The sequence below is a fragment of the Vanacampus margaritifer genome, chromosome 10 (genome assembly GCF_051991255.1).
Source record: "Vanacampus margaritifer isolate UIUO_Vmar chromosome 10, RoL_Vmar_1.0, whole genome shotgun sequence".
NCBI lineage: Eukaryota > Metazoa > Chordata > Actinopteri > Syngnathiformes > Syngnathidae > Vanacampus > Vanacampus margaritifer.
The window spans coordinates 17,342,249-17,369,634 of NC_135441.1; the positions used below are offsets into that span (position 1 = coordinate 17,342,249).

Genomic DNA, 27,386 nt, shown 5'->3' on the forward strand with positions numbered 1-27,386 from the left:
ACGAATCACAAATTTATTATTATTATGTTGTTTTTGTGTGTGTGTGTGTGTGAGAAGTGTATGCATGACAACGTGAGAAGGAGCGTAGATGTAGATATATGGTTTAAGTGTTGCCTTGAGATACACATTAAGATGTTCTGTGGCCATGCTCGTAGCTCAAATCATCCTATTGAAATTAATGGAAATGTCATTAATCTGTCTTTGGCCACTTGGGGGCAGTATAAATCAGAATGATGGAAATACAGCGCAGTGATGGATTCTGTACTGTACAGACCTCACAGCTTCTTTAAGCTCCTCGTAAAGAATATATGAATATAAGCACTGTTATTGAATGTCTAAATTTGTTTATGCCCCCTTTATGATAAAATATCAGTTGCTTGAAGGGTTATATATTATGAGTTTCCCATTTTGTGTTAGCATTAGCATTCAAGCTAGCAGATCAGCTGCTTGAATGGCTCTTTTGTTTACTATTTACAGCCACCGTCCTACTTTTAATCACGACTTTGACATTTTCTTGTAAGAGCAATTTTATGCATTTCAAATGAGCTTTGTCAAAAAGTTGTGAGTTAAGTGTTGAACAGTAAATTAAAAAATAGTTTTCATGTGCAAGTAATCTATACTGTCCCCTCCAAATGTATTGGAATAAGCCAAATTCTTCCTTTTTGGCTGTAGACTTGCTTACATGGAAAATGGACTGATTCAAACGAAGGGTGTTGCCTTCTAAGTTGTGTAAGCGATCCGATGTCAATAACAAGAAATAAAAGTGGAATTGTTGATATCTTTTGACGTCAAACCCCCCCAAAATTTTGTGTACAGAAAAAAATTAAGAATTGACCTCAATTTTCCAATATTTTTGTAGGGGAGTGCCATTTTGACCTTTAATTGTAACTTTATCTGTGCTGCGTGGCATTCAAAGTTTTGAAATATTGTATTTGTTGCGCTAACACGCACTTAACTCTTGTTTGCCTTTTGGACTGAAGGTTGATGCATTGTATAGCTATGTTGTATGTATTCATACCACTTTCATTTATTGAGACAAAACATTCTAAGATGAGATTAACTGTGTATTTGACTGCAAAGGGACAGAAAATGTTCCATCTCGTAAGAATGGAATTAATGAGAAATGTTTTTTACGTGACACTCTAAAAAAAAAAAGAAAACCCTAATCAAAGCTATAGTGAAATTTCTATAATAGAAATAATTTATTTAAAAAAGAAGTTGTCTGTTGTCTTTTTTCAAGGAGCAATGTGACTATATAACAGCTCTAATCATCTCTTGCCATGCGTGAGGTATTAAATTCTTATTATAATTATTAAATGAAAGCTATGTGAATTTTCATTCTCAAATGTTTTGAGCTGATGTGACCATGTGTTTCTTCTGGCTGGAAACAGTGGCAAAAGACTCCACAAATGTTCACCCTTTTCCTCGTTTTCACATTTTAAATGAGTTTTTATGACAATTTCGAATCTTAAGTCATTCACTGCCATTGACGGCTATAGACGTCAAAAATTCATTTGAACTATTTCTGTTAGTTTAACATTTTTCCCACTTTTGTTAACAAGAGTATGAAAACCTAGAAAACATTTTTTAAATTATACTGGTCTGGGAAAAAAGTATCGTACTGTAACTTCCCTAATAATAATAAAATTCTGTTTCACATTATGATCTATAGAGTAATAAAGTCACATAAAAACAAGTATGATGATGACATGCTACTCATAGAAGAAGCAATCTTATTTTAGTTGAAACCACACAAAAGGCCATCTGCATTCCTCTGAGGTTATCAAACAGCAAGTCGGGATCGAGGGTAAACTTCACACCGTTTTATTTGAAAGCTTCTATTATAATCAAAAGATTATTTCACTTGCGCAAAACCACACGTCTTGTAAATGAACTGTGCATTCACTACAAATCTCCACAACCATCCCTAAACGCTACAAAGATACGTATTTCTAGATATACAGCAAGAAATATATATTTACATGATCGGAAATCTCACTCACTTAGATGCAAGCGCATTTGAAATGCCAAACGTGGCATACATCTCTCACAGCTTATGTTACGTCATACTTTTTGGCAGTGTAGGCTGACCGCTACATGCGGTCTGAAAGTCAAGAATATACGGAACTTTAACCCAAAAAAAGTCTGGCAAAAACGCTCAAAAAAACATTCACATTGTCAAACACATAAAACACTATTTATCTATTCTATCTTGGATCCATTGGTTGCCATGGAAGTTCAGATGTATGGCATTGCTCCTATACGCTCCTGAACCTGTGGATAATGAATTTGACTGGAGTGGGTCGATCACATGGTAATGGTGTCACAAGAGCTTCAACTATGACCAAAGCGTAGAGGGCAAAAACAACGTCGTCATTCTTTGCCTCCTTCACAGTCCATTTGGCACGCAGTAGAAAAAAAACAGGCAGGTCAAATAAAGTGATCGAAGAAAAAAAACTAACTTGTCTACAGCATTTTATACACAGTTGTCGATTGTTTGCTTTCGACTGCCTACGATGTTCACTCCCGTGGGAAAAAACATACTTGTGTGTCCACTATTATTATTATAAACTTTTCTGGATTGATGAAGAATGATAGTCCTCGAGGAAGCATGGGATGCCTTGTTAGTCATGTCTATGAGTTTGATGATTTTGTTGAGCGGAAGTCACAGACGTCGCTTTCCTCCCTTCGTCAAGGATTTTCAACAAAACTGATAGTTGTTGGTCTTCATCAAAGGCTCCTCTTCCTCCTCCTCGGGGTCACAAGACTGCTCACAGGGGCCGTCGCGGCACTTTGACGGGTCACACTCTTCAGCCTCCATGACTTGCTGTTGCTGTGCTGGTTGCTGCTGCTGCACATTCTGGTAAATTAGCTGTGGGGGCCAAAATAATTTTAGGTGGTCAAGTTTGTTCAATGTGATGTAAGTGTCTGCAAGATATTATCTGAAAGGAAAGGCATATAATCGGATCGGTTTTACAGCACACTTGATTAAATGTCTTGTCTGGGCTGGATTTGAATGGCCACATGGTGCATCCGTTTATTATTGAGGTCACAGGTGAGCTGGGGTCAATTTCAGATGACTTTGGGCAAGAGCGTGCTACACCCTGGACTGAACGCCAACTACCGCTGTCAATATTGAATATTTTTAAAGTTGATTATCTTATTGGTTGTTCTATCCAATAATCGCCCTCCCCTCTTTGTTAAATCACTCAGGTTGGATGAAAGTTGAATGAAATGGATACTCAATTTATTATCTTATATGCACATGCATTATTAAACGCCACCAAAATTAGCCTATGCTAAACGGTTAGCAGTCGCGATTAGCATTAGTGCGCTAGTGATCACCTCTCAAGGTAAACAAAACACTAACTACCATTTAGTTCACACATACATAATTATATCTACATTACTTACACATGTAATGTTGTCCTAAAAGTCACTTAAAGGCTATTCGATTCAACATTATTCCTTAAGTAAACAAGGGTAGAGCTAGAAGTTAGCTACATTAGGTCAATAACTTCCTGTTCCTGTCTTCTTCTGGGCATGTTTAGTGCACAACTGCCCTCTACTGGTTAGGTGATGAACTCCTAAAACCGAGGGGCAGGTAAAATTTTGGAATAGTTACAGCCCAAGTGCTTTTTAGGACGGTCAGAATTTCCTTTCCTGTGTTTTGTGGAAGCGCAATGTGTCTTTATTCAAGTACAACACTCAAATTCACACATTTGGAGTCTATAATAAACTGTATGTTTTTGGAATATGGGAGGAAGATGGAGAAGCATGGGGACAGCATGCAAATTCCACACAAGAAGACCAGAACCCCAATTTGAAGCCCCAACCTCAGAACTGTGCAGCAAATGCACATATCACATAATTGATTAGCTAGTCTCAGCCGAAAATAGATGTTTAGCTCACCTGTTCCTGTTCGACGTCTTCGCCGAGCTGTCTTTGTATCATCTGACTGATCTTGCTGAAAGTGGGACGCTTGGTGGGCTCCAGATTCCAGCACATCTTCATGATGTCGTAGCTGAAGCAAGAGAGTAGAATTTCTGATCACATTTTCGGGTGTTTGCTTTTAAGGCTTTGGGGCCGTTAGAAAAGTTCCAGGACTGATGTCACAAAAGATATAGTATACTTCAAACCCAAAGTACAAACTACGAGTTTTACCCTACCTCGGTTTTTGTATGCCCTACTTTTTGTATGATTGTGTTTTCAGCAAACGTTTTCATTCAAATTTTGTCACACTTTATAAACTGCTGGGTTTGCGGACAAAATAAACCTTGTGACTCCACAAGGCCATTTATTTCCTGGAATCGATGCATGTTTATTATAAGCATTTCGAACGATGTGTGAAAAGGGTTCAACCAAAGGAAACGCGCCTTACAATGCAAGCTTTTGTTGATGATTCAATTCCAGCTTGGCAACATCAGCCTAACATTTTCTGTCAATAGTCAAACCTTCAAAATAAAAGCATGCAGTATTATAACAGCTTCACCGCACTTTCTTGCGCCGCATGGTGGCTTATTTTCCGCCACCATATGGCCAAAGAAAGTCTGGTAAAAATGTTAGCATGCTTTTATTTTGAAGGCCTGACTTTTGACTGGATGTTATGCTGATTTTACCCCAACTTTCCAGTGTTTCCGAGCAGCACGGAAAGCTTATTACTTTTTTTTTTTATATATATATATATACAAAATGCCAGTCATTTGATTAAAAAAAAGGCAAGAAAACAATAGAATTCAAGAGAAAACTCATAGCTAACTACAAAAATTGCTCCCGTCCTCAGTAATTATTTGAAAGAGGAGTTTTCTAAATTTTGGATGGCTTTTTCTCCCCTCCAGCAATGTTCAGTTGTTTGCTTATCCTCAGAAGGGCAAGTCATCGGATGACCTTAAACATGGAATAAATAACAACAGCGACCAACTGAGTGGATGGTGATATGCTGATAGGCGTGATCTTGCCATTTCTGGAGATGGTAGTCACACTGAGTACTTGTAAAACGAAAATAAAAGATGGTTGTGAGTATAATACTTGTGACTTGGCTGGAATGTTCTCATCCTTATTCAAATATTGCATAATGAAGTTAATTCTTTTTGAATAGCCCTGTATATCTTTTGTGACACCAGTCCTGGCACTTTTCTGACACACCTCGATCATACGGTCCCATAAAAAATACAAACATTTTATTTTTTCACAGTTTCAAGATTCCCACCATTTTCCTTGATTCAACCCACTGATAAATATACAATAATTTTTTTGGGAGACACGGGACTAATTTGGCAGTTTACGTAAACTTTGTAGCACCTGTTCAAAAAAACAATATTTAAAAATATATAGTTTGATTTTTTAATTTAGGGTCAAATAATGACATGTACTGCAATTTTATTGCTGCCAAATGTCATTAAGGGTCAAATTTGACTTGAACAGTACAATATGTAAGGGTTAAAGCTGCAATGTTGACGATAAGATACTTGAACAAGAGAGACTTGTTCCCTGCCTCAGTCTGTTTTTTGCTGCCGTGAAATAGCAGTTCCATGGCTTACCAGCACGGCGATCATGTGGCTAACAGGCAGAACTGAGGCCTGACTCACACACGGACAGCAGATGATTGGGAACTGACTCACATTCACTATGTACCGTTTCCACGGAACAATCATTCCGCACACACACACTCACAAAAAAAAAAAAAAAGTTCTGTATTTTCCGTTGCCTGCTTTAGCTCAAAGTATGTCCACCAATTATCCTCATTCATTGTCATCTACAATCAGTCTATCTATTCACACAGCATCTGTCAGCCATCATCTTGATCCTGTACGTCTATCAACCATACTTGTTAGCCTTTATCCCGAGAAAATTCTAGGTGTCAGGAAGGTGGTGAAACTTACATCTCAGGCGGAGCAAAGTCCGGCTGACACATCTGGTAGCCTCGCTTCACCATCTTGTAGAACCTGGAGTCCACAGCCATGCTGGGGTAAGGGCTCTTACCTGATGGAGCGGAAACACAGGAGAGAAAGCAGGGCCATAAAATAAGCATAGACGTGCGTGTGAATCCCAAAATAAATAAATAAATAAATTAGCTAATGCTAATGCTAGCGTATTTTTTTTTTCAAAACTTTATCTGTATGAGCACCATAAAATAAGCATAGACGTGCGTGTGAATCTAAAAAATAAATAAATACATTAGCTAATGCTAGCTTAGTTGTTTTCAAGACTTTATCTGTATGGGCACCATAAAATAAGCATAGACGTTTATGTGCGTGTGAATAAAAAAAATAAAATTCAATTTGCTAATGCTAATGCTAGCTTGGCAACCCCCCCCCCCCCCAAAGACTTTATCTGTATGAGGACCATAAAATAAGCGTAGACGTGCGTGTGAATCTAAAAATAAATGAATACATTAGCTAATGCTAATGCTATCTTAGTTTTTTTTTTTCAAGACTTTATCTGTATGGGCACCATAAAATAAGCATAGACGTTTATGTGCGTGTGAATAAAAAAATAAAATTCAATTTGCTAATGCTAATGCTAGCTTGACCCCCCCACCCCCAAAGACTTTATCTGTATGAGCACCATAAAATAAGCATAGACTATGCGCGTATGGATTTAAAAAAACAACATCAATTTGCTCATGCTAATGCTAATGCTAGCTTAGCTTAGCTTTTTTTTTACCCAAGACTAAAGTTTATCTGTATGTCTACTGAAGTTGAGAGCGTGAGTGTGTGTGTTTGTTTGCATGTGTGTGTGCTTTCTCACCCAGAGAGAAGATCTCCCACAAAAGGATTCCATAGGACCAAACGTCACTTTGGACAGTGTATACACAGTCGAAAATACTCTCTGGAGCCATCCACTTCACTGGCAAACGTGCCTTCAAACAGACATGACCCCCAATCCATGAAATAAGTGCGCAGCAATCACACTATGGTTTAAAAATGTGCGCTTACGTTGCCCTTCACCACGTAGTTGGAGTCGTTCATGATGTCCCGCGCCAGGCCGAAGTCACAAATCTTGGCTACTCTATGGTCCGTCAGAAGGACGTTTCGAGCAGCCACATCTCTGTGAATGCACTGCACGCAAGAAAGCAGCTTTTCTCATTGGACGGTTAAAAAAAATAGTCACGGTTATATCAGGACTTGAAAGTCAACCTTAAATATTTCTTGACTAAAATGTTATGTGTGACCTCATTAGACTAAACATGACATTCTGATTAATATTACATTTGTGGAGTATGAGTTAAAATCCAGCCGTTTTTATCCATTTCAGGGGGTGGCCATTTTGCCACTTGCTGTCGACTGAAGATGACATCACAGTTGCTCAAGGCTCAGGCAACGACCAATCACAGCTCACCTGTTTTCTCTAGCTGAGCTGTCATTGGTTCTTACCTGACGTCTGAGCACCTGTGATGTCATTTTCACTCTACAGCAAGTGGCAAAATGGCCGCTTTCTGATATTGATAAAGACTACTGGATTTTGCTGCTAAACTCATAATTCCACTAACACAAAATTAACCAGAATACCGTATTTAGATAGCGGGGCTGCATAGAACATATTATAGTCAAGACATTTTTCTGCGGTTGACTTTTTGTAAAGGCTTTTCAAACATTTCAAACAAAGCAGAATACACTTTGCACAAAAGGCTTGTTAACATACTGCCAAAAAACACTCACATTTTTGGCAGCCAAAAAGTCCAAGCCTTGAGCCACTTGATAGGAAAACCTCAACATGTCATCCACGTCCAACGGCCATTCTTCAATCTCCTCGCACGCATCATCTAGGCATGAGTCCCCATCGTGTTAGCAAGACAATGAAGCTTGATTGCTTAAGACAAAGTGCTCATAAAATACGAGACAATGTTACTTTGTGCTGGCTCGCCGTTTGGCAGCTGGCAGGGTCTCATCTCCAAGTAGCTGCTTGACGACGAACTCGAGATCCCACTGTCACTGTAGAACGAAACGGTCACAAACTTTTGTAGAATGTCAGGTCAAGTAACTTTGAATTTAACTTAAATTGGACGCAAGTCAGATCCAAAAGGGGATAAAACAAGACAAACAAGAAAAATAGTTTTTGTTGATTTTTCTGAGTTTCCCTCTGAACTTTTCAACCATTAATTTTTTTCTACTGCTTTTCCATTAGTGTTGTGGGTAAGCTGGAGTGATCGACAGTCATATCAGGGACCATCTAAACCAGGGGTGCTTAAGTTCGTTCCTCGAGAGCCCCTATCCAGCCTGTTTTCCGTGTTTCTCTCTACTAACACACCTGATTCATGATCGGGATCGTTATCAGTGCAAAGCTTGCTGATTAGCTGCATATTAGATTCAGCTGTGCCGCAGGAGGGAAACATGGAAAACAGGCTGCATAGGGGCTCTCGAGGACCAAACTTGAGCACCCCTGATCTAAACAAATGAGCATCCACACTTTATGTGGAAGGAAGCCAAGAAGTTCCAGAGAAAGAGAAAGTTCTCTATCATCATTGCCATTGTTTTAGTGGCCTACCTTCTTATGAAATGTTTCTGATTGCAGATATTCTTATAGTGGTTGGAGTTTTCCGTTATGACGGGCATGTTCATGACAAAGCTCATAAAAGTTTCTGCCTTCTGGCGGAGGAAGTTCAGTAAGTCCCCGAGGCTGCAGTACTCTGTGATTACAAGCACGGGTCCTAAAGAGGAACCACGCCATGTTAAGACCATTTCAATTCAAACATACAGGATTTGCGTGCTTTACTTGTCTTGGAAATCACGTTATGTTACCTCCATAGGTGCAGGCCCCCAGTAGGTTGACGATGTTCTTGTGATGTCCCAAGTGACTCAGAATCTTCAGCTCTGACATCAGTGCTTCTCTCTCGTCCGAATGGGCGCTGGCTTCAAAGAGAAACACAGCACATTGGCATCGGTCCTCCATCACGTGAAAATATTGCCTCTATCACTTTTTCCGGAACAATTCCTCAGTCACACCTTTTAACATTTTCACAGCCACACGTATCACGTTGTCTTGCTCTCCCAGACCGATGGCCGTGGCCTCCACAACTTTTCCAAACGCTCCGGCACCCAAGATCTTTCCTGCAAAGTTGGACCGAACTTCATGACTTGGAAACAAAGTTCATCATTTTATTAATGCCTATTAGTCGGGTATGATAATCATAGAAGTGGGGTGGCATGGCTCAGAGATAGAGTGGTCGTCTCCCATCCGTGAGGTTGCGGGTTTGATCCTCATCTATGGTGACCGTGTTAAAGTGTTCTTGAGCACGTCACTGAACCCTGATTTGACCACTAGTGTGTGTGTGTGTGTGTGTGTGTGAGGCTTTAATTGTAAAGCACTATATAAAAAAATATATATAAAAAAAGTATGAAAAATTAAACATTACTATCTTGGTCAGGGTTTTTAGATTTTTAATGTAGTTCTTGTTACAGATCTAATTATATCCTGCAGGTGTAACTAATGTTTAGCAGTAGCCTACTTATAAAACATGCTACTAACCTAGTTTAAGTTTGTCTCTTGGGAACTCCCATTTATCATTGTAGGGCAGCTGCGTGGGGTCAACAAAGGTGTAGTTGTTTCCATCTCTTGCCTCAATGATCTTCCAACGGATTTCATACCTGGGTTTCTGATTGAGCAGGAAGAGAAAGAGTTGTTTTAGCCGCGTTTGTGTTTAAACCGCCATCATACCGTCCCCTTGCGCTTTACCTGCTTATATTTGTAAAACAGAAACACCAGAAGCAGAAGCAGGATGGACAGAATGCCTGCAGATGCGGTTAAGGTGGAGGTGAAGAGTTTGTCTGCATAACCAGAGAAAGATCAGTTAGTCATGATGACTCATCGTTTTACAAAAAAACAGTTCTTTGAATATGCAGCTGTAGAAAATGTGCAAAAATTTGCATTAGATATGAGAATGGGTCATTAGTGTCCTAAACAGATAACAAAAACATCCAAATGAAGCAGCTGACTGTGAGAGAAAAAACTGAAATTTTCATGCAGAACATCAACCGCGGTTGAAGTCGTGTCCTTGTGACTCAGCAAAAACAAAATCACTAGCGCACAACGGAACTTCTGATAGTCACCAGAAACTTCCATGGCAAATGTGTCGCTGCTGACTCCGGCGAGGTTAAAGGCCACGCACTCGACTGTCATCCTGCGGCTGGATGGTCCCACGGTCAGAACGCTCTCCACCGCCACCGCTCCGTACTCCTCCCTCTGGAGCTCCACCGTCTGAGCTTGCAGCGGGGTGGCCATCTGCAGCCCGGTATTGCTTTCGTTGCACCTGGCTCAATGTAAACAGGTTGGAATTGAGATTAAATTGAGATTATGGGCTGGGCTAGGCTCTATCCCTTGCGTGACCCTGAACAGATACATCGCTACAGCTGGAATGTTTTTTGGCGGGAACTTTGACAGTAGTCAAAAAAGAGACTAGAATCCTTAGTTGCATTTATTCACAGTGGTACCCAAACTGTTACTGCACTGTCCTGTTCCAAAACCCAAACCCTTTCGGATTAGCTAGTGCCGCCCATTAGCCACATATTTGCAACATGTTCACAGTATACCTGCTAGCCATTAAAGAATACTTTTGATACCACAAATTTGAATAAGAACACCGTTTTGCACACGGCAAGGACACTCACGTGGGACGTATTCCAAAACATTGGTACCAGATGATACTAGGGGCAGGATAGCCAAAAGACGTGCACGTCAGAGTGGTCACATTTTCCCATCTCACCATAGCAATCGGTCTCTCTGCCATTGAGAAGAAAAGACTGCCGATTAACATAATTGCACAAAATTGGGACCACGGAGTTTAACAACACGTCACTTACGATACATTTGGACTTGGAATGTGATGGAGGCGCTGGTCAATTCGCTTCTAGCATTGAAGGTGTACTGACCCTGCTCCTGAGCATTCATTCTCTTTAGTTGCAATGTAGCGTGGTATCTGATAAGGAAAAAAGGAAGAGGAATTTAATTGTGACGACTAAAGAACTTGTGCACTTCCACATCAGTATAGAACAGAACTTCCTTTGCAGGAGTCTCATTACCTGAAAACAAAGGTGGCAAGAGAACTCACTCTCAGTTCTGTCAAAAGTAAAGCATTAACTCTAGAGATTAATTTAAATTAAGGCTGTCAGTTTAACGTGTTAATCTAGATGAATTGATTGCAAATTAGTGCGTTGAAAAAAATAACGCAATTGATGGCGAGTGGCACGTCAATGTGCAAGTGTTTGAAATTTGGCCCTTTCAGGTGCCCGTAGGCTGCAGAAGCGCGCCAGACATGGACGTGAGTGCAGCACAGCCAGGAGAGCGAGGCAAATTTATTTGGACCTAGATCTCCCAGAGTCGTTATTTTGAAGGTTCTATTATTTTCAATGTACAGGGTGACACCAAAAAAACAAAACGGTCATCACTTAAACTTGAATAACTTTAGAAATAATTAATCAACTCAATTTATTTTTCAGATTTACCAAGAATATTTAATGTTCTAAGAATCTACCAAATTTGACCTTTGAGATGCCATGGACTACTGAGGAAAATACATTTATAGTTGAGGCATATTTTCGGCTGAAGTCTATCCACGCAGCTCGATTGCAATTCAAAGAACGGTTCGGATGTCGTGAATTTCCGGTCCACTCAATGAGCTACAGATGAATCAACAAGTTCAGAACCCATGGGACTGTGCTGCGTGGATAGACTTCAGCCGAAAATATGCCATCCATCCTTCATCTAGCGCTTATCCGGGGTCGGGTCCGGGGGCAGCAGCTTTAGCGGGGAAGCCCAGACTTCCCTCTCCCTAGCCACTTCAACCAGCTCCTCCAGCGGGATCCCAAGGCGTTTCCAGGCCAGCCGAGAGACATACAGTAGTTTCTCCAGCGTGTCCTGGGCCGTCCCCGGGGCCTCCCGCCGGGAGGTCTCCAGGAGGCATCCGAACCAGATGCCCTAGCCACCTCAACTGGGTCCTCTCAATGCGGAGGAGTAACGGCTGGACACTGAGTCCCTCCCGGATGGCCGAGCTTCCCACCCTATCTCTAAGGGAAAGCCGAAAATATGCGTCAACTATAAATATCTTTTCCTCAGTAGTCCATGGCATCTCGAAGGTCAAATTTGGTAGACTCTTAGAACATTAATTCTTCTAGGCAAATCTGAAAAATAAAAAATAATTGATTCATTATTTCTAAATAAGACGAGACGAGTCCGGGGATGTGTTTATCTCCCCGATAGGACCTGGCGTTCCGAAGATAAGGGGGGGGCGTAAATCCGAAAAATCTTCCCCACCTGCGGTGGTTCCTATCTCGGGTAAAATTCTTGGGTTTGATGTCCCTCTAGCTCCAGAACGCAATGTCATGGAGCGACGGGGCAGACACCGTTGTAAAGCTCTCGGTCAGTGCATTCGAGTGGCTCCGGGGCCACTATCGGACCCCGGGGTCCGCCTGAAGTTTTCATAATTTTCCATTAATTAAAATATTTTACTCTAGTAAAAGAAAAAATGTGTTTAATCGTGATTAATTATGGACAATTGTGCGATGAATTAGTTTGAAAAAAAATGAATCATTTGACAACACTAGTAAACAAACACAAAAAAACGTTCCACCAGCCAAAGCCAGCTGATGGCTAGCACATCTCGTCGCTCCATGGATAGCCCCCAGAACTTATGGGGATATATTCCTGCCACTGGCGGCTTGAAGCGGCTCACTCTCATGACTCAAACAAATAGGGATGTGCAGTTATAGATGTATATGGCAATGGCTTGATTTTTCACAATTTTGAACTCACATTTTACATACTCGCTCTGTGGTCTGGTAAATTGAGAGAAGATACGCTAAAGCTAAAGGTGCTTCTCCTCTAACCCCTGTTTAACCCAATAACAATGGCTGTCCATAGGCTATGAGATTCCATCTCACCTGTTGTTATACCGGATGAGCTTGTTCTCCTGTGCGGAGGTGCTGGGAGATGTTGGCGTTTGCCAGCTGTGCTCCACAATGTGCGGGTACGCCTCAATAAGCACGGTAAGCTCCAGATCCTCACCCTCGTTCACCTCAATCACAAGACCCTTGTGGGTCAGCTTCGGGTTGAGCTGGGGCAACAGCCGGATGTATGGCTTGTCTGCATACACGACTCGAGAGAATCAGTATCAACTCGTTAGTTTGAATCACGCCACGGGTATCTTTTGTAGTTTACCTACAACCAGCAAGTATGTCGTTGAACTGTTCACCCCCGCTTCATTAGTGCCGATGCAGGAAATGTTGCCTGTGTCTGCGAGGTCCACAGCGGGGATGGTGAGGATGCTCTGTATGTTGAGACGGTTTTCCCCGCTGGAGCGGACCCTCTCTTCTATGGTGGGTTTCTGAAGGCAACAGCAAGACAAATAAGAGTTTATGATTCTTGTAAAATTCCCAGCGTGAATCATACTAACTGATTTGGTGGTGTATATCCAGGTGACGTTGTAGTTGAAATTGGGATTGTGTGTGGTGCAGTAGATTTTCAGTTCCTCCCCAGTGATTCGTATGTATTCGTCCATGTCCAGAAAGACATACGGAGGGAAGCGGAGCTCTATAAAAGGACGAAATGACACGATTAGTCCAAAACAGGCAGATTGTTGATGTCTGTTAACCCCGAAGTGGTCTCACTCTGGATGACGTTAATGGAGAAGGCCTTGGAGGTGCGCTCCACTCCGTTGACTTTGGCTGTGCATACGTAGTCAGCATTGAAGCTGGGGTGGAGGCTGTGGATGAGAATACCACGGTGCCGGTAAACGGTGAAGTTCATCCCTGGCGGGACGGTGGTGCCGTTGTCCATGCGGAGACTCATGTCTGTGGCGCTCGGGTCAGTCAAGAGGCAGGGGAGCAAGTAAACCTCACCCTCTTTTTTCACCACCCTCAGCAAGGTGCTGCTGGTCCAGAAGACACGGCTGGGATCTGGCATCGTGAAAGCAAATGTTTGGAATCAATAACCAGCACTGACCTGACATCATGTGCCGGAGCTCACCTTTTACAAACACGTGAACCGATGAGGTCAGATTACGATGCTGGGTGCCACCTGTGTAAAAACATCTGTAGGTCCCGGTGAACTCGGCAGAGGGACGCGCCACTTTCAAAGTGGAGATGTTTCTTCTTCCCTTGGACATGTAGCGTTTGTGTTTGGCCAGCCGAGGTTGCCAGTTCACCGCTGCGTCACCCTCGCACCTCAGATCCAACGGGGTGCCGGACTTGACCACCACCTCAGGACCTGAGACCACCTTTGAGTTGAGTCTGATCACTGGACGCCTCCACTCCGCTAGGAAAGAAGATAGCATAGCACCTTTGCAACTTAGGCTACTTATTTAGCTAAGTGAATGATCAGGGGTCATTAAAAATTATACAAAAAACACAAGTCAAATACATGGAAGTACTATTTATCACACAATAGAATGCAAACACGAAGTAACATTAATGCTAAAACAATTAGCCCCACATTAGCTACGGCAACATCAATGCTACTTTTGTTAGCCTATTTTTTAAGTTTGCTAGCATCAATGAAAAATCGAAGTCAGGTTATTTGCAAATGAAGGCACTACTGTATTTGTGTTTAAAACAAACGTTCACACGTTCATTGTAAACCAATCATGTAGCAGCAGAGTTCAGTTGCCTTTAAGGGACAAAAGACATTTAGTAAAGTGCACTATTGTAAAAAGCTGTCTGGGTGTGTGTTTCAAACAACTGTTTAATATTGTTATTTCTACAGTCATTGCCTCGTGTTACATCATGAACTGAAATTTCATTCACTCCAGCCTTGGTCTTAACAGGTGCAATTAAATAAATAATAATAATAATAAAAACTGTAGTTAGTATTTAAAAACTTCAAATTATTCCCTTTTTTAAATAATTTGACCTCTGATTGGCAATCTAGTGACCTTCTAATCTCTTCCCCTTTCTCAAACGATATAGGAAGTTAACTATACAGTTTGAATTATTGTTGATTGTTCTAACGCTTTAAGCAGAACAGAACTGAGATTGTACCGTACAGTCAATGTTTTCCCCTTCGGCTCATTCCCAGCAATGGATGTTAAAGAGACATGCCAATCAGTCTTTCGGCCTTAACACTCTTCCTGTAGGTCTTTCACACCCAAACATGCTGTCCATTCAAACTTCCATCGACCCCCTCCTCATCCACGTTATACAGTAATCCAGCGGAAAGCGAAGCCAATTCGGTTAGTCAGAATGAACATGACAATAAAAGTATTCATGTGCTAATGCTGATACATGAAATTGCAATTAGGAGTTAAGCAGCCGGATCCTATACATGATCTTTAGAGCCTTTTTCACCCAAAAATGGTCGCTAATCACAAGAAAGACCCTGAGAAAAATTCATTCTGCTACCAGAAGACTGTCAACTTAATGGGACAGCATCCCACAAAACAAATATGGAAATATACAATAATAATACTACAAAAAGGGAACAAAAAGCGTTTAAACAACTGAAGTTATTGGAATTCCTTCCTTACCTGAGGCGACGAAGACCACAAATCCCAGCAGCAGAGTGAGGAGTGACTGCATCCTGAATGGACTCCAAAGCGGCGATTGAATGTTGACGTGTGTGCAACACAAGACTCTTTTGAAATCTGCAGCATGCAAGAGAGACCGAGCCACATCACAGACGGCTCTTTGAGTCATCACCCTTATTAACTTCTCTTTTATGACCACATTCAATACGGTTTATTTTTAAAATGGACCAAAACACAACAAATGTCATTAACTTCCAGGAAGCATCTCTTCCTATCGGTTAGGGGGAGAAAATGACAATGCCCGCCTATTTCATTTTAGTTAGATCAGATGTTTAAGGTTTATTTTAGGTACTGTATAGTAGTAGTATAGTATAGACCTTGTTCAGGGTACATCAGCCGTGTTTACGCAACTACAAATTATGCCCAGAAAAATGGATGATGAACTCTCAAACTCCGACCGGCCAGTACAGTCGCGTGAGGCCCGTCACTTTAATTTTTTTTTGATTATTATTGTTATAAAGGAAATGTGATCTGTATTGCCTTTAGAGTGACATTTTGCAAACGGATATGGCGTTACTTAATTTTTTTTTACTGTATTGTATCATAACACAAGTTAGTAGGAGAACTGTATGCATTTGTTTTGGATGTGTCAGGCGAGTACATTTTTTATCGTAATTAATCGCATGACTTCGATAGTTAACTCCCAGTTAATCGCACATTTTATATCTGGTCTAAATGTACAATAAGATGTACAAGTTTTCATACTCTTGTTAACATAAAAGTGGATTTTTTTTTGTAATTTCATAATAAGTTATAAAATTGAGTTAAAATTAAAAACATGTACTGCACTGTAAAGAAAAAACGATATTGTGCGATATTGATTTGTGTTGGTCATTTTTCTGCCACTAGATGGCATAATTGCCTTTGCAAGACATTGGTGACAACACAGTGCATTTTTCTATTCATTTTAGAGCTAATCTTTAACAAGAAGTAACTTGTGAAATTCTGCACATTTAAAAAAAATTGAAAATACAACTTGACCCCATTCTCGACAAATCTATGGATTATTATTCAATTTATTATTTATTATTTATTAAGCATTGACGTGGATGTATCTGCTGCGTTGCGAGTGAAATTTCCCCAGTACAGGTTTCCAAGTAAAGGGGGGGTCATGCGTTAAACAAATTTGTGGCGTTAAAGGAACTTTGAATTACCTCAAAATGAACACTCAAATTTTGACACCCCTAATTTATTTTGCTGTGTAATATTACATTATGTTGTAATTTGTTACTCCAAAAAGGTTACATTTGAGTAAAATGTCAAGTTTAAGCACAATTTGTGTTTTTGAACAATATTGGATCAAAATAAAAAATATTTCCAACACAACTGTAAATGTAATAGCAGTACTCGAAAACGATGATAATTTAAATAAACATAAGAAGTATCCAAGAAAAATAGAGCAGTGTGTTTTTTAAAATTGTTTTCCGTTTGACCCGCAACTTAACAAAAAGGGCTGCAGAACAAAAACTTTGTAATGTAACACACATTAGGAAAAAGTGTGGTTTATGTTTGTCATTGAAAGAATGACCACACTAGTCATTAACCAGCTTCTTAACGCAATCTCTACTTTTTAATTTGTTGGCCATTAAAAGGTTTTAAAGGCCAAGGTTCAAATATGGTTGACTTTTTCGCCTATTGTGACATCAAACACGAAATGTACTCACCGGTAGTTGCGTTCAACCCGGCAGAGGAGATGATGAAAATGCTGGCGCCCGTTTTTGAACATCAGGAGCAGACCCAAAAGTCACCTCCTGCCTTCTTCCTGCCTCCGCCAGTCATGTCACACAACAAATATGAAATCTTTGAGGCAGGCAAGTGGATGGTGGCGGGGACTGTGTGCGTGTGTAAGGGGGGGGGGAAGCCGGTTCAGCACATTATGCTTAACGAATTAATGAGCCAGCTCCAATTTGCCAAATGAAGGCCAAATTCTCTCAAGTCGAGGAGGTGCGACGAATCGCCTCCTCTGCAGAGCTACGGCCGCCTACGGGCTTAACCAGCTATGGGAAGTGAGATGTTTAATGGGGAAAAGCTCCGAAAATGAATGCACTAAGAGGGTGTGTGCTGATACGCATTTATTGTCACGTTACACAACATGGTAAACTTCACGTTGACCTTTGGTAGCATAGCTTGTGGTTGTCGGACCCGGTGGACAAAGTGTTCATACGTGACGTTTCCATCGGCACACAGTCGCCCGTCTTTATGAACAATATAATGTACAGTGAATTGACTGTACAAAACAAAGGCACTCATTTGTTCCCATTTTGTGCGAAGGCAGTGATACGCTGTTTTTTTTATTATTCTCAGTGTAACAACCACACATCCTCACTGGCAGGCGGATGCCTAAATCTCTTTCGGCTGTCTATATTTGTCTTTTTTTTTTCCTTTTCTTTAAACGAGAAGTCAACCTTAAACATTTATTGACAATAGTATGTTATATGTGACCTCACTAGTGTAAATATGACATTCTGATTGATATTACATTTGTAGAATATGAGTTAAAATCCAGCAGCAAAATCCAGCCATTTTGATCCATCTCAGGAGGCGGCCATTTTGCCACTTGCTGTCGACTGAAGATGACATCACAGTTGCTCAGGGCCCAGGCAACGACCAATCACAGCTGACTTGTTTTCTGAAGCTGAGCTGTGATTGGTTGTTACCTGAGCCCTGAACAACTATGATGTCATTTTCACTGAACAGCAAGTGGCAAAATGGCCGCCTTTTGATATTGATAAAAACGGCTGAATTTTGCTGCTTAACTCATATTCCATTAATGCAATATTAACCAAAATACTGTATATGGACTAGTGGGGCTGTAACTTTTTTTGTGTTGTTGTTTATGTACAATACAGAAAATTAAAATGGAGGAAAGTATGGGAGCAGATTTCTTGGCTAGCTGACTCTCAAGTTCAGGACCTTGCTTTTACTGCTAAAGAGTTGTCCAAAAACTTTAGATTCAGGAAAAACTAAGATGTTGCAATGATGTGAGGTTCTACCATTTCTTCCCCCCAATTTTGTGTTCATTGTCATAAAGGCATTGCAATAAAGTGATACACACACACATGCAAATTTCTCAAACATGACCACATGCCAGCGAGGATATAAAAGTCAAACATCATTTAACAGTCAACATTTCAAATGTACCTTGGTCATGAATATACATACAGTTTCTACATAAAGTGCAAATCTGGCACATAACTATGAATGAAGGCATATAGACAAAGACATATAATGTGAAATTCATTCAAAAGGACGAAAACATTTCATAGTGTTCTCATGAGCTTCATCGACTAAAACCACCTATTATTATCCCCAACATGTTATGTTTGTTTCTTTACATAAGACCCGGCTATCAAACATCTCTATGCAATATGAATATTCCACTTATCTAACAAATATAGTGAAAAAAGTGACATATGGCTAATATTTCCCAAATATCTCAGTAATTATAGACAGTACCAAGAAATATTGTGAGGAATGTACCGTATCTGTGTCGTTCTAAAAATGGCAAATGCATGCGGATTATTGATTGTATGGACTTTCAGAGGTATTAAGTGTGAAAAAGAAAAATAGATATACTGTAGACTAAGGACATAACGTCTCGAGTGCTTAGTGGAAATACAATGCTCCTTTTAGTCTCCATGACGCTACATTCTACTTTAGTCACATTCCCTTTTTACCGTCAATTTAATAATAGGAGGAAAAAGTCCCCCAGTTAATGTTTTTTTCCTCAAACTTTTTTTTCCAGGATTCCTAAATGTGACTACAGAAAGCTGTCTTCTACCTCGGGCGTCCCCGAGAAGGCCAGCAGAGCGTCTCTCTCGCTTGTCCCTTCCAGCCGGTCCTCCTCTGGAAGCGTGTCGGCCGTGTCCTGAGACACCGAGTCCGTCTCTTCCTCCAGAGCGACGGAGCTGACACGGAGACACAAAGACACAATGACAACATGCTACCAAGTAAGCAATCGTTTACAGCCATGGAAAGTCACATTACGGTTCTTACTAGTTCTTAATGAAATTAAACCAGTGTTTATATATTGCATCACCAATGATAGATTCCTTTTATGAAAAATAAACACCCACACATTTTGGAAAAAAATAACAAATTGTAATGTGTTCGGCCAGAACTGACCCTTGTTCCTTGAGTTTGAAATGTTTTTTTTCTATTCTTTTCCGGAGGACCAGCAGGAGGGGTTCGAGACCTAAAACATGAAGCCTAGTTCTCAAATATTGCGGTTCCAAATATTAGACATCATGATTGGTAGTCTTTTCAGAGAGTCCAATCTATTTCATAAGCATGAAAAAGTTGAGACTTGAACAAGCCTAAGTAAGTGTAAAAGTTGAAAATTAGATTTGGGAGACAGCTCTATGATTTATGGATGATGTCATAGTGTTTAATGCCTCCACGCCCTCTTCTTTTGACTAACTACTCTTCAGGGGTTAAACTAATAAAAACATTTAAAAGCTAAATCATTTATTTGGCCACCAAGTACAATAGTACTAAATAGTACTAAATGTTAAAAGTGACTTTCAACATACACAATTCCGCGATTGTCTCAGCCCAACATCTGGATGTGTGGGTGTGTGAGGGAGAGAAACAGAAAGGCAGCATTTGGTGCACATGTGCACTACAGGCAGCATCTTCACGTCATTGGCCGGCTACCTCGCGGGGCTTTCCGACTCCATGTCAGTGAACGCGTCCTCCGGTTTGGGGTCCGGGATGGGGATGATGTAGTCGTTGTACGAAGGCACCCCCTCCTGCGAGTGAGCCGGGCTTGAGCGCTGGCCGCGATGTTCCGGAGGGAAGGAGGGGGTGATGGGGGAGGGAATGCTGAATGAAGAGTTGGCTTCGGGGTAGGGGAGGCGTGGCTTGGTGCGGGCCACAGCCGGGTGGTCACTCTTCAGGAAGTTATCGTCGACTTGGCTATATCTCTGTTGAAAAGACATGACAATTGATAAGCTCCTTAAGGCCATGATGCATTCACTGACCTTTAGCATAGATACACTTTTATTGCACATACTGTTGTGGTAACGGAAAGCTCTTTGTGCATTTATTCAACATTGACATTAGGCTGTCAAATTCAACTCAACATTTCAGAAGTTTATGTGAGAGTGTTTCAGTAGTTACGTAAGGGCATTTCAGTAGTGGATGTGTGTGAAAAGAATGCTTGTAATGTGTGAGAGTGTGTCAGTAGTTTTTTGTGAGAGCATTTCAGTAGTAATATGTGTGAATTTAAAAACAACGTCTGTACTCTGAGAGTGTTTTAATAGTATATCTGAGTGATTCTGAGGTGATTGTGAGCGTTTCAGTAGTAGTGTGTGAGAGAACATATCAGTGGTGTATGTGAGCGGATTTTTTTCGTAGTATCTGTGCACGTTTCGAGAGAGAAAGAGATAGAGGGGGGAAGAGAGAGAGCATTTCAGTAGTCATGTGTGGGCATTTCAGTAGTGGATGTGTGTGAAGAGAATGCCCGTTGTACGTGAGAGTGTTTCAGTAGTGTATGTGACTGTTTCTGTAGTTGTGTGAGAGTTTCATAATTGTGAGGATATTTTACTAGCAATGTGAGGGCATTTCAGTAGTGGATATGTGTGAAGAGAATGTCCCTATAATGTGAGAGTATTTCAGTAATGAATGCGACTGTTTCTGTAGTTGTGTGAGAGTTTCATAAGTAGTGTGAGGACATTTAAGTAGCAGTGTGAGGGCATTTCAGTAGTGGATGTGTGTGTGAAAAGAATGTCTGCAGTGTGCGAGAGTGTTTCAGTAGTGAATATAAATGTTTCTATCTATTCCAGTAGTGTATGAGAGCAGGGGAAAAACATGTGTATGTTTGGGAGAGTTTTATTAATGCTTGTGAGAGTGCACCTATAGTTTGAAAGTGCCTTGCATTTCATTAGTGTGAAAGTTTCAGTGGTGTGTGACAGCATTTCAGAAGTTATGTGAGAATGTTTCAGTAGTTGATGTGTATGTGTGTGTGAAAACATGTCAGTGGTAGTGTAATTGCATTTCAGTAGTCAATTTCCATAGAGAGTGAAAGTGTTTCTGTATTGTGAGTGTTTCTGCCGTTTTTGAATGAGAGAGTTTCAGCAGTACGTGTGAGAGAATTTCAGTGGCAATGCGAGCATTTCAGTCGTGGATGTGAGTGTTTCTATAGTTTCTCTCCATTTTGACTGACAAGAAGCAGGAAGAAGTGTATTGTGAAATACCTTTTTATAGTTTTCAGTCAGCATGTTGCCCATACTGTGAACGAGGAAGGAGAACTCGGGTCTCTTCTCAAACTTCTCGTCCCAGCACTTCTTCATGATCTCATAGCTGAAATGTAAACAAAGCATTGTGTGTTGTTCTTCTTTTTCTACATTTTTACGACATTGAGGCCTCATTAAAACGTACACTGCATCAGAGGCATGCGCAGGTTTGGCCATTCTGTAACCTCTCTTCAGGGCGCTGTAGAACATCTCATTCATAGGCAGGTCCGGGTATGGGGTTCCTCCTGTGGAAAGAGTGCAAATTGTGAAAAAAATTATGACCAGGATAATCTCAACTAAACAGCAACAAAAGCACAGAAAATCTTTTTAAATGACATTGATGGCTAAGTTAAGAATAGTGTTAATTTCTTACCACAAAAGGCTCTATGTCAAATGCCTCAGAGCGCTTCGTCTTCACATGCTATAAATAAATCTATAAACTGTCTCATTTATTTACGCTAATTTGAAACTGCCATGTGAAAAGCTTTTTTTTTTAAATAAAGTAAATATAAACACGCTGACCATATCTTATACAAGTGGGTGCTAATTTTAAAGCCTAACGAATGGGATCTCATCTGACTTTAATTGAATGGGGGGGGGGGGGGGGCGCTTACAGCCGGACTTGGCCTCTTTACTCTCCTTTTAAGAACATATACTTGCATGTTCTGTCATGTTTGCCTTAGAATCCATTGTCTGTATAAGAAAATGACCGGGATGTAAACAAAATACAATAAAGTGCAACACAAATACAAACAGGACTGATAAGTTACACACACATTCTAATATTACTTTCGGCCTTCCGAGAAACACAAACAAGTATTAATTTGATTAATTTAATTTACTGTGTATGGACTCGTTTGTTTGTTTTTTCATGGCAAATATTCCGGGTGCTATTTTCATGTGTCTGCTGTAGCTAGCAAATTTTCACACATTACCGAAAATAGTTATGTGCTCTCAGAGTGTGTACCCATAACAAGTTTTCCATTTCAGGTGCGTACAATTAATAACCTTACTGTTATTTGCTAAGTTAGCATGCCACGCTGTTTGGTGCTACGCTAGCTAAGCCAGTGCTAGGATTTTTGTCCCCGAGTAGCATCTGATAACATGTTATGTTGTGCCTTATGTAGCTGCTGAATATAGATAATAAAGTAATCAAACCTAATTACTTTTAAAATAAGTAACCAGTTAAGTAACTAAGTTACCTTTTTAAAAACAAAATCATATCATCAGTAATCAGATTACTTTTTCAGGGTAACTGACTGTGGCAAAACTGAAAATACCTGACATAGGATAAATTGACTCACTACTGCCCCTTGAGGAGGAAAAGGGGGCCAAACAAGAGCAAACTAGTGCTGTTAGTTCAGTGGCAGTCGCTCCTTTATTTAGCTCTGAAGAGATAAATCCCTGTCATGATTGATTTAGTGTGAAGAATGTGTTTGGACTTACCCAGTGTGAAAATCTCCCAGAGAAGAATGCCGTAGGACCACACATCGCTCAGGGTTGTGTACAAATTGTGGAAAATACTTTCCGGTGCCATCCACTTAAGGGGCAGGAAAGTCTATAAACAAATAAAAAAAAAATGATGTTACAAAATGGAATGCTTAAAAGGGAAAAGTTATTTAAGGTCCCTGGCATTGTGTTGTTGCGCAACTATTTGTTGTGATGGGGATTCCAGGACTCTCATTTTTCAAAAGAAGATTCAAGCAGCTGGCAAGCGCACAAGCTTCACCAACCAATACAGTGACTGAAAAACTTTATTTGGCTAAATTTATGAAATTTGCGAGTTTATAGAGTTTAGAGTTTAATCTGCTGCTCTCCGTCATTCACTTGCATTTACCTATGGTATGCTAGCATCTGATTGGATAGTGTTAGTCAGCTGATAAGGAATTTAAGAATGAATCCGTCTCCATCCTGCCTTTTCATTTTATAAACAGTGTCCCATTAACCACCAACGAATCCTCACATGATTAGACTGTTGCTCGGAATATTGCCCCCGTCCTCTAAAAAATATATATTTATACGTGGCCCTAATACGCCGTCGTACGCTTAATATCAGTGGAGTACATTATTGTTTAAAGGGGAAGTCAAGTCAAAAATGTATACTATATAGTCACAAATACAATGGTTTCATAAACATGACAATGATTTGATTGTACACAAATAGCCCCATACCTGAATCAAATAGAGCAGGCATGTCTAAAGTCCGGCCTGCAGCCTCTATCATAAAATGAATAACAAGTTACAAGTTGCATGGTAATAGTTGCACAACGATTATTAATGAAGCCGATTGCCAACTGAGAAAAGCGTGTTTGTTTCGCCCGGCCTCGGCGCTCCTTGCTTTCATCACAGCCGCATATCCTGCCCCCAAACACACTTTGTGATTGGTCAACAACGCTTGTGGTGTGGTTCAGAGCAAATCAGCGGGCTCCGGAGAAGATGGATTCTCAGGGAACCCGCAACAACTGTGTCTGCCTCATTTGCAAGGAGACTGTGGCTGTTTTTAAAGTCGTCTGCCATTTACAAAGACCAATATAAAAAGCTCAGTTAATTTGATTTTATCAAAACACTTCCGAATAAGATGACTTATTTCCCGTTATAAACGTAATTGAATATTTATTTTCAATGATATGCTAGGTTTCAAATGAGCTACACTAGTGGTTATTATTAATTTTTTTCCAGTCGTTTAAATTTTAAACTGTTCAGCTCATTTACATTTTTTTTAAATACATTTTCAAAAAAAACACAAGATTATTATTATTATTTTTTTAATTAAATGGAATGGACTACTATTTAAATACTGCTTTTTTAGCTATTACAAGTGCTACTACTAAAAGTCCTACTACTACTACTATTGCTACAAGTACTACATGCGTCTTTCCACCTTGCAGGAGTCAGCAGTCCCATTCAAAATTTCCGCGGGAATTTTTCTAGTTATTTTTATCATTATCGTTATTATTATTACATATTTCCCTGTTATTGAATTATAAAGTTCAGAACATTTAATTTCAACGTTGTGCCATGTTTGAAATGAACCATGCACTGGTGAATATGATCTTGTTTTTTTTGTGTGTGTGTTTTTTTTTTCTTATTTTGCTGTTACTGAACTATAGAGTTCAGAGAACATTTAATTGCCAGTGGTGATGTTTCATGTTTGAAAGGTAATTTGCTCTGGTGAATATAAAAGAAAATCTAAAAGTTCTGTGACCATTTAATTGCCATGTGATATGTCCTGTTTCCAAAGAAACCAAAAACATGTTAATGCTTTAACTTTGACAGCCCTAATTTATACATTTTCGGGTGAGCTGAAATGTATGGACCACAGCAATTCAGGGGGTGCGAGAACTTCCGTCCTTCCAGTTATGAGTGTAAACCATAGATAACGCATAAGATAGACCTGATAAAGTGACCAAGAAAATAACTGATTTTGTTCCATTTCTAAAAAAAGATTTTAGTACAGTTATAGCTTATATGTGTCTGTCCTGTGTACGACTTCTACTCACGCTGCCTTTTGAGATGTAGTTGGAGTCGTGCATGATGTCTCTGGCCAGTCCAAAGTCACAGATCTTCACCAGCTTGCCCTCGCAGATCAACACATTCCTGGCGGCGAGGTCACGATGAACACACTGCATGCCAAAAAACAAACAAAAAAAAAAACACGAAAACAAAATGAACCATAGCTAACAGCATTCATCTGCTTTGATTCTTCAAAACAAACTTGGATAAGCATGTCCTCTCATGTAAACCATTGCTGTCTCCTTAAGAAGATATTCTTATTTCTGTTAAAGTCCTACATTCTTGGAAGCCAGGAACTCCATGCCCTTAGCCACTTGGAAGCTGAAACCCAGCAGGTCGTCATAAGTGAGTGTGGACGAGTCACTGATGACCAGGTCCAGTCTGCCGCCAACTAGAAAAGATGAGAGAGATCACAGGAGGAGGTGAGCAGATAGACATGATGGAGAGTGAGGGTCACTGTTGCACTTGTCATTAGAGAGAGTGAGAGCATTTTAGTAGTGCGTGAGAGCATTTTATTATTGCGTGAGAGCATTTTATAGAGCGTGTGAGAGTATATCAGTAGGGTGTGTTTGTTTGTGTGTGAGAGATTGCTTCAGTAGTGTGTGAGAGCATGTCAGTAGTATTTGTGAGTGAGAGAGAGGAGTTCAGTCAAGGTCATGAGAGTGTTTCAATAGTGTGTATGCCTATGAACATTTTAGTAGTGTATGAAAATTGAACGTGAGAGAATTTCACTAGTGCACGTGAAACTGTTTCTCTTGTGAGCATTTCAAGAGTGTACGTGCAATCATTTCAGTGGTGTATGAGAGCAAAGATAATTTCATTGGTGTGCGTGAGAGCATTTCTATTTCAGTTCAGAAAGTGAGAGGGCTTTAGTGGTGAGTGTGAGAGGTTTAGGTGTTTACCAGAGTGAATAAAAGTTAAGTAGTGCATGTGTGAGAGCATTTCAATTGAGAGTGCGAGAATGTTTCAATAGTGTGAATGCGAGTTTCAGTAGTGTGTCTGGGAGCATTTCAATAGTGTTTGTGTGTGAGAGAGAGTGTTTAAATAATTCCATAGTGTGGGTTTCAGTAGTTTGTGTGTGAGAGTGTGGGCATATGCGTATATGTACCGTAATAGAATTTCAGTAGTGTGTGTGAGCGAACAAAAATTCTGTAGTGTGCCTGAGAAAGATTTTGTTTGAGTGCAGTAAAAAAAAAGTGTTTTTTTTTTTTTTTTAGTAAAACGTAAAAGCATTAGAGTAGTGTTTGTGAGACTGTTTCAGTTGTGTGTGTGTGTGTGTGTGTGTGAGAAAGGTAAACCATAATTATGTATACCAAGGTTATGAATTATAATTAATATAAATATATAAATAAATTAATATAATACATTGAAATTTAATATAATAATAAGATTAGCAATAATAATAATGCATATTATATAATATAATATAATATCTAATATATTATTATTATTATACATAATAATAATAATAATAATGATAATAGTAATAGCATTAAATAAATATTTAACGGAAAAATATATATATATACTAAATTGAATACACATTTTCGTTAATGGAATAAAATAAGAACAAGGAAAAACAATAACTAACTGAAACAAAATTGTAAGTTTACAAATTCCGTAAAAATAAAAAAAAATAAAACTAATACTAAAACAACATTTTTGGGGGGGAAAAAAGTAATGAAAAACTAAATGATAGCCAAATTAACTGATCTTAAAAAAAGAAGAAAAAAAACTATAATAATAATAAAATGTTTTTAAAAAACTATTATAACCCTGCCTCAAACTTCATCTGTGCATGTCTCTATTTATCTGTCAATGCTATGTGGACATCTGCGGTGCACATGGCCTAAAGCAGTGAAAAGGAATTCTTACAGACTGAAGATTGAAGACATACTGTAACTGTCTCCATTCAGACCTTGTTCCTGGTAGAGCTCTTGCTGGTATGTCGACTCATACGGAGAAGGCTGGATGTCGGCGTACTTGATGGAGTCCATCTGCTCCTGCATGGGAACGTAGACGGAGGGTTCGTCTTTGCTCATGTCCATGTAGCCTCCGTCGCTCTCGCTTCCAAATGACACGTAGCTGCCGACAACAGAATTCACACAAGTGAATTGTTTTAC

At 39.9% G+C, this 27,386-nt stretch overlaps 2 protein-coding genes across 2 annotated transcripts in view; both read right to left on the bottom strand.

Moving 5' to 3' along the window:
- Positions 1–1,808: 1,808 nt before the first annotated feature.
- csf1ra (colony stimulating factor 1 receptor, a) lies at positions 1,809–17,270 on the bottom strand. Its single transcript, XM_077578598.1, has 22 exons — positions 17,179–17,270; positions 15,455–15,571; positions 13,960–14,247; positions 13,602–13,889; positions 13,388–13,524; positions 13,153–13,318; positions 12,876–13,077; positions 10,800–10,915; positions 10,608–10,719; positions 10,050–10,249; positions 9,676–9,767; positions 9,469–9,595; positions 8,946–9,050; positions 8,742–8,852; positions 8,488–8,650; positions 7,852–7,934; positions 7,662–7,765; positions 6,939–7,061; positions 6,751–6,862; positions 5,883–5,982; positions 3,913–4,024; positions 1,809–2,872 (listed from the first exon to the last, which is right to left on the bottom strand). The coding sequence occupies exons 2-22, from the start codon at positions 15,504–15,506 to the stop codon at positions 2,702–2,704; spliced, it is 2,964 nt and encodes a 987-aa protein (XP_077434724.1). The 5' UTR covers positions 15,507–15,571; positions 17,179–17,270; the 3' UTR covers positions 1,809–2,701.
- Positions 17,271–17,571: 301 nt separating this feature from the next.
- Positions 17,572–27,386, bottom strand: part of pdgfrb (platelet-derived growth factor receptor, beta polypeptide) — a 33,743-nt gene continuing 23,928 nt past the window's right edge. The window contains exons 16-23 of the mRNA XM_077578315.1: positions 27,182–27,348; positions 25,542–25,654; positions 25,251–25,373; positions 23,197–23,308; positions 21,896–21,995; positions 21,712–21,817; positions 20,171–20,439; positions 17,572–19,422 (exon numbers count right to left, since the gene is read on the bottom strand). Of these exons, the coding sequence (XP_077434441.1) occupies positions 19,275–19,422; positions 20,171–20,439; positions 21,712–21,817; positions 21,896–21,995; positions 23,197–23,308; positions 25,251–25,373; positions 25,542–25,654; positions 27,182–27,348 (1,138 nt within the window). The 3' untranslated portion in view covers positions 17,572–19,274. The remainder of the gene's footprint in view (positions 19,423–20,170; positions 20,440–21,711; positions 21,818–21,895; positions 21,996–23,196; positions 23,309–25,250; positions 25,374–25,541; positions 25,655–27,181; positions 27,349–27,386) is intronic.